Here is a 7,071-nt window from a genome sequence, read left to right on the forward strand (position 1 = left end):
CCCCGCCCCGCGCTCGGCTGGCCTTGCTCCCCACCCGCCCCCTCCCCACCACTCGGCAGATTCGGCGGGGCGCTCAGGTCCCCACCATCGCTTAGGGTGGCCCGTGGAGATGAGATGCTAATAATGGGCTTCTGGACCCAGGGCGGCCTGAGCTGGCACCGTAGTAGGTGGGGGTGTGGTCGTGTCCTCCACTCTGCTCAGGGGGGCTAGTCCAGCTTTGCCATTCTTGTGGGTGTCCCTGAGACTCTGGTCCAGGTCCTGGGCACAAAAGCCCGTAAGACCCTGTGGTCCTTTATGCTTCTTGACATGCTGGAAAGGACTGTATAGTGGTTCCTCCAGGCCCAGGCCTAGCCTCCCTGCGACTGTGCTGTCGCCTGTAAAGTGGGGTTAGGAGTTCGCTGGCATAGTGCTCTAGGGGGCTTCCTAAGGAAGGGGGGTCCTATGCTGCGGTGCTGATGGATACTGGGGGTATGGGTTCTTACGTCTGTAGTCACCAAATGTTCCTGTCTGTGGAGTCTGAGTGACTCTTTTCCAACCCCTCCAGTTGCCCTGAGGTGTCCTAAAGTTTAAAGCCACGCCCTCCCTTTTGCAACGAATGATCTGTCTCTTCTCTTGGGTGACTCTCCTGATATTTTACGATCTGTTACAGCTGTCAGTTAAATTTCTTATCCCAGCATGCTTTGGGCCTGTGCCAGAGCGGCCCTGACTCTGCTCTGGGAATGAGCAGCAGAGTGTTTGTGTCCCCCTGCCTGGCCTCAGACCAAGTGCATCTCCTGTCCCCAGGCAGGCACTCAGCTCGGTCAGCTCCTGATACCTGGGTCCTGCTTCCGTAATGCCTTCCAATCGCACAAGCCGACACCCCCACGTTTTGTAGAACTCTTCTTCAAGATGTAAAAGGAAGTGGAGATTTTACATGTGCTCTTCATTCAACAACCATCTGGGTGCTCCCTGTGTGCCATGCAGTGGCCCCTAGCAGTAAATCAGACAGGCCAGCTCTGGAGCAGACAAGAAACAGACTGGCAGACTGGGTGAGAGGTAAGGAGGGCTAAGGAGAACCATAGCGCAGAGGAGGGAGGTGTCCTTCAGCAAAGGACAGTGTTGGCAGTACGGCAGTGCAGCGCCTGGGAGAGTGGGGGCTGAGCTGGAGGAGAGGGTGGGACAAGGTCAGAGAGGTGGGAAGGGCCCTGGAGGCTGGGGTGCCTCTTGATGTTGTGTGCCCAGAGGCCTTGGCTGGCATGACCACAGAGCTGTCTGGCTAATGCGCTGGCCAGGGGAGACCAGAGACCAGAAGCTTCTTATTTAACCTAGGTAACAGTCCTGACAGGTAGGTCTTCCGAGGACAGGCCAGCACCTGGTCAATGTCACATAGCCAGACTGACCCCCCATGCTTGGTGTCTCCACCCACCTCCTGAGAAATGTGTGGGGCAGCTGACCAAGTGTGGAAGTCAGCACGCTTCTCTCCCCACTCATGCCATTCTATACCCTCTCAGCCCTCCATACACTGTACCTCCTCTGGCCACTTGGGCCTGCACTCCATTGCCCCCGCCCCAGCCCTTCTGGGTCTCCTGCGCCTCCTCTGGTGAGTCTGTCTCAATGCAGACCACCACCATATTCCATGGGAGGGCTACAGATGGGCTGGGAAGGAACTTGTTCAAGGTCATACAGCAAGTAATGGTGGATATGGGATTTGAACCCAGCCCTCTCTGTCCAGAGCATGAACACAATCCCAGCTCCGGGACAAACCTGATCCCTCACTGTCCCCAGTACATTGGGGCCTGGCCTACACACTGCACTCTCCCACAGCAGACGGCTCTTCTGGGCCGGGCAAAAATGTCCTCAGCCGCTTTCCCTGGACTCCCCCACAGAGCTAGGACCCCCTCCCTGGTGCAGGGACCAAAGGGCCCCCCACATGCCAGTCCCAGGCACAGCTGCCCGTGAGGCCGCCCTCTTGCTGCTCTTCCTCTTAGGGCTTTGTGTGCTTGTCTTGTGCCTCTGCCCTCTTGTGTTCTCTTGATGCGGAGGGACCACACCTGTAAGGAGTGCTCACTGTGCTCACTCACTGCCCAGGTGAGACCCTCAGGATCTCTGTTTTAAAGATAAAGAAATGGAGACTCGGAGAAGTGGTGAAATGAAGTATGTGTTTACTGAACAGAGCAAATCACCCTGGGTGGTCAGCTCATCCCCAAAGGACAGAATGCTGGGCTCCGTATTTCAGGGGGATTGGCCAGGGGAGTCAGGGCTGGCTGCCATCCTGTTCATTTATGTCTGGGTGTAAGTGGCCGCCACTCCTGGACAGAGAGAATGCCTCCTCTTCCCTGTCTCTCTGTCCTCAGCCCAAGCCACCATCTCTTCCCCTGTTCCTCCTTCCCCCTCTCTCCCTAAAACACCAGCCCCCACCTACAACTGCCATACACGGCCCTCCCCTCCCTCCTGGAGCTGCCGCAGACGCCAGCTCCACACACAGTTCTGGGGTTGGATCAAGGCCAAAGGCAGCAACAGCCCAGAAAGGGTGAAGGGTCAGGTGCAGGGGGAGAAGGGCTTGCTGAGGGCTCAGAGGGCCCACATCCCCATGAGGCTAGATCCCCATCCTGAGCTGGGTCAGGGAGGGACACTGACGACCACTGTGTCCAGCAAGGACTCCTGCTCTCACTTCTGTGGGGAAAGCATGAACCCCTCCACATCAGTTCTTTGCTGCAGGCCCACTCAGCGGGACCCCCCTGGCAGGGTGGGGGCTTGTCTGAATTCTTTCAGCCCCTACCTCTGGAGCCCGCTAAGGACCAGGAGGGAAGAAAAGGGAGAGGTGGCCAAGTTCCAGCTCTGCAAAGAGTTGGTGTCTGGGAGAAGAGTAAGTTCTTTAAGGGGAGACCTATCCAGAAACTTGGGAGACCCTTCAGAGTCCAGAGGCTTTGCAGGAAGTGGGTTCGTCAGAATGGGACGCAGGTGGTTTCCTACCTGTGTGCGCGGAAGGGGGTGGAGGAGAGCTGAAGAGGTCATTCAGGGTGAAAAGGTGACTTTCTGTGGGGGTAGTCCAGACCTCCCTGAAGGGGTCTCCCATCCCCAGTCTCTGTCCTCTGGAGGACCTCTTTGGCACAGCTGGTTCCAAAGGCCACCTTTGGCTTGTGCAGTCACTCTCCCTGCCCAGAATGCCACCCTACTGCCTGATCCCTGATGGAATGGCTTACAATCTGGGGCCATTTCTCCCACTTTCTCCCTGAGGTTGCTCTCACTTGTGGAGGTGTAACTGCTGCCCAGATTCTTACTCCTGTCCCCTCAGACTGGGGGCACTCACAGACTTGTAGGGCACCAGGTTGTGTGATGGGGACAGCCCCAGGTTTTGAGGGATGACAAGGGCCCTCTATTAATTTGACAGCTGCCCAGTTGCACCCTTGTACTCTGTTGGAGGGGCCCCACTCTGTGTCTCCTGATGTCTGTGACATCAGACACAGTGACAGCAGCATCCATACCCGACCCCCTTCCCTCCCGGGGAACCTGGAGAGAGAAAGCATAACGACCAGGGGGAGCTTGGACAATGAGAACTTTATGTGGAAGGTGGGGCTCAGTCGCACACTGTGGGTCTGCGCAGTCAACGTGGGAAGATGCTGCCATCAATTTTCTCCTCCAGGATGGTCTCCACGCGCCTCCTCTGTGGGTGAGACCGGCTGGGCTCCTTGGTCCCGGCTGGGGCCAGGTGTGCGGGGAGCCCCCCCCCGCCCCCGCCCCCGCCGGGGCTTGTAAGCACCTCTTGACGGTCCAGGGGGTCCGGGATCCGCGTGGGCTTCAGCCGAGGCGGTAGGAACAGCTCCAGCCGCATGGCGGCGCGCGCGGACTTCTGCTGCAAGATGAGCAGCGAAATCTCCTCGGCCTGCGGGGCGCGGGCCGGGGGCTCGGGGCATTTCTGAGCCTCTGCAAGGTTTTGCCTTGCGCAGCCCGCCCCCTTCTCCGGGGCGCTCCCCCAACCCCGCACGCCGATCCCTCCCGCCACCTGATCCGTCCTCACCCACCCCTTCCCTCGGGGTATCAGGACTGGTTGCCCCTCCCCGCTCGCCCCCCAACCTTCTCGCCTGCGCGCCCCTTCCTTCCGGTCAGAGCCTCACCCGCATGCGGATGTAGCGCAGCCGCAAGGCACGGATTCGTCCCCGAGCCTCGGCTGCCTTGAGGACGCCGAGGAGCCGCTGGTCCTGGCGCACTCCCGGCAGCTCCAGCGACTGCGTCGTCCACGCGCGCGGGTCGGGCATACGGCACCCCAGCTTCACGGACTCGCGCGGGAAGACGGAGGCGGCCGCGCCCACGTCCTCAAGCAGGTGGCGGTGACGCTGCGCGGGGCTCCTGGCCGCCATCCCCTCCAGCGTTAGAGCCCAACCTGGCTTGGGGGGCTGCGCCGCGGGCGCCCTCTTGGCGCGTTCCTCAAGGGACCCCTTTCTGGATCGCTCCCGCGGGCTCCTGCGCCCAGCCTCCTTCACTGCTGGCGACTGCATGCCCGGCGTGGCCCGCCCTGCCGAGGGAAGTGAGTCCCCTTGGGGACCTACCAGCCCCTCTGGCCTGGTCCGGCCCCACCGTGCACTCCCAGTTCTGGCCCTTCTAGTTTCCTCCCCGCAGCTGCCCTTAGTTCCCGCATCTCCAGCCTCAGCACATTTGCGCCAGCCTAGCACATGTGCTATTCATCCCTGCTGTCAGCCAGAAATTTCTGATCCACCGTTTCAGGAAATTCCCTTCCTGCCCACGGGCTGGTTCTCTGTCTGCTGAGAAAATGCGGAGACCCCTGAGGTGACCTGGGGCCCTGGCCAGAGGTGGAGAACACGTTAGGCTTGGTAGACCCTTCCCTACAATTCTGGGACCCTTCATGTGTCCCAGTCCTCCATGTCTGTGGTTGCCTGTCAGTCAGTAAACTCCTAACCCCCCTGGATCCTCAGGGGCCAGGCTTGTCTACTCTGCCTTAGTGTTTGGGACTGGAGATGGGAGTAGGTGGGTCTCCCTTTTGCCCTGGGCAGAAGACTCATGTCCTTCTGAGGTGTGTGTGTGTGTAATCCATGTGTCTGTGGGAGGCCAAAGGCAGCCAGCATGGACAGTTGCTGCTCTGGATGTGTTGGGGGGGGGGGAATCCCTGTCCCCTAGCCTGCCCCCCTGCTGGGTCTAGATGGAAGCAGAGCGCAGGGAGGTGATAAAGGGGGAGGGCCGGCAAGAGGGGAGAGCAGAACGGCCCTGGGGGCCTGGCTCCTCCCTGCAGGACCCTCTCCTTCCGAGCCCACAGCACCTCAGGCCCCAGACCCTGGGCTTGATTCTGGCCCACTGGGGGCCGGACGCAGGGCCACACAACATGGCATCTGCCGGAGGCCGTCACCTTCCCCCAACTCATTCTTAGCTACACTGGTCGAGGGGCCGGCCCTTGACCCCCATCCGTACACTCCATACTTTTCGCCTTCCAGGGTCTGGGCCTCCAACTGAGCCCCGACTCTCCGGGACTTGTTGACTTGGTTGCCTGGCAACCGGGAGTTCCGCCCTTCCCCAGCTCGGCGGGGGCGGGGCTGTCCCTGGGGAGCTAGGGGGCGGTTGAGTCAGGATCCAGGCGCTTGGAGGGCGTCCATATTCGAGGGGCGAAATACCTGTAGCAGTCCGGGCCCGGAAGGGCCGGAGGAGGTGACCGCCAGCTTTTCCAGCCCGCGTGCCCTTTCTTTTTTTGGGGCGGGAGCCCCAGACGCGCTCTTCTGGGGGCTGTGGTCCCAGCTTCCAGGCCGGGAGAAGTGGTTGGGGGCAGGTTTTGGGGGCAGAGGGCATAGTAATGAGACCTTCCTGTCTGACACGCGTTCTCCGCCTCCCACCGCCACTTTGTTCCTAGGGAAGGGAAACTGGGGCAGAGCTCAGGAGGACACCTACCCTCTTCCAGAGCAAGTTTGGAGTCTCAGGGGTCCCACGCGAGGGGAGCCAGGTTTTCCTGAACCCTAAATTTCTGGGTCCTGGGTCCCATATATCTGTAATGTATTTGTATATTTGTTAATGTCATGATATTTCATAACTAATTCATTTCTCAATTTTTTAATTCTGCAACTCACTCATGCACTCATCAGTTTATTCTAGAATTCATTAATTCAGGGGCACCTGGGTGGCTCGGTCAGTTAAGCATCCAACTTAGCTCATGGTTGGTGAGTTTGACCTCTGCGTGGGGCTCTCTGCTGTCAGCACAGAGCCCACTTTGGATCCTGTGGCCCTGCTCTCTCTCTCTCAGAAAATAAATACAAACATTAAAAAAAAAAGTTAGACTTCATTAATTCATGTGCTGGGGCTACAGTTTATGTTAGGCTAAAATTGTTGTGTTAAGTCCACAATTCGTTAGGGTGCCTGCATATTTCTCCCCTTCATTCATGGACATGTGCCAAGGCCAATGATGCCTTTTTGGGAGTTCAGGACCTGCGCCCCTGCGGTGGGAACTGCCCCGGCTTTGGGGACAGAGTCTCAGCTGAGGTTCTGGCCTTTGTGCGGGAGGCTGTGTAATGCCCAAAACGCAGCATCCTCAGCGGCCAGAGACCACCAGGGAGACCAAGGCACGCATGCAAAGGCAAAGGGCTTTATCATTACGGGCTTAGGCTCGCCGGGGCCCAAACTCGGGCTCACAGACTTCACCAGCGCAGGGGAGCCGTGCTGAGAGCCCCGAACAAGGGCTGAGTAGGGTTTATATGGGGTTTGGGAAGGGGGAGTTACAAGAAATTGTGACACAGGTACAGTGACCCAATCATAATGGTACAACAGTATTGGCAGCAACTTGAACCATACACATTGTTCAGAGCGTTCGTTACTTTTGGCAGGACCCAATCACAATATTTAGAGTAGTTTTGAAAGGAACCAATTACAGAGGGAGCCCAGGGTCTTGTTCGGCGACTAACGGGTAAACTTTAACATTAGGTAACAGGGTCCTATCTAAAGTTCCCATCTGCAGGCCTCACCTTAAGGAATGTGGGGAGAGGTAGCTGGCCTTTCCTGATTGGATACTGCAAGGTGGTCTCTCCTGCTCTAGGCAATGTGTAACTGCCTGATAGTTTTGGGGAAACTGAAACTTAGGCCTTCTGGTTCAGAGGGGAA

At 58.4% G+C, this 7,071-nt stretch overlaps 2 protein-coding genes across 3 annotated transcripts in view; one reads left to right on the forward strand and one right to left on the reverse strand.

Moving 5' to 3' along the window:
• Positions 1-7,071, forward strand: part of OPRL1 (opioid related nociceptin receptor 1) — a 19,986-nt gene that overhangs the window by 690 nt on the left and 12,225 nt on the right. The gene's annotated exons all lie outside the window — the stretch shown is intronic.
• LKAAEAR1 (LKAAEAR motif containing 1) lies at positions 3,519-5,498 on the reverse strand. 2 transcript variants are annotated; one of them, XM_029919043.1, is made up of 4 exons: positions 5,410-5,498; positions 4,095-4,492; positions 3,740-3,862; positions 3,519-3,643 (listed from the first exon to the last, which is right to left on the reverse strand). In XM_029919043.1, the coding sequence occupies exons 2-4, from the start codon at positions 4,473-4,475 to the stop codon at positions 3,584-3,586; spliced, it is 564 nt and encodes a 187-aa protein (XP_029774903.1). In that variant the 5' UTR covers positions 4,476-4,492; positions 5,410-5,498; the 3' UTR covers positions 3,519-3,583. The 2 variants fall into 2 exon arrangements, with proteins under 2 accessions (XP_029774903.1, XP_029774902.1); XM_029919042.1 differs by having other exon boundaries at positions 5,401-5,462.

Source organism: Suricata suricatta, chromosome 12 (genome assembly GCF_006229205.1).
Source record: "Suricata suricatta isolate VVHF042 chromosome 12, meerkat_22Aug2017_6uvM2_HiC, whole genome shotgun sequence".
NCBI classification, from domain to species: Eukaryota; Metazoa; Chordata; class Mammalia; order Carnivora; family Herpestidae; genus Suricata; species Suricata suricatta.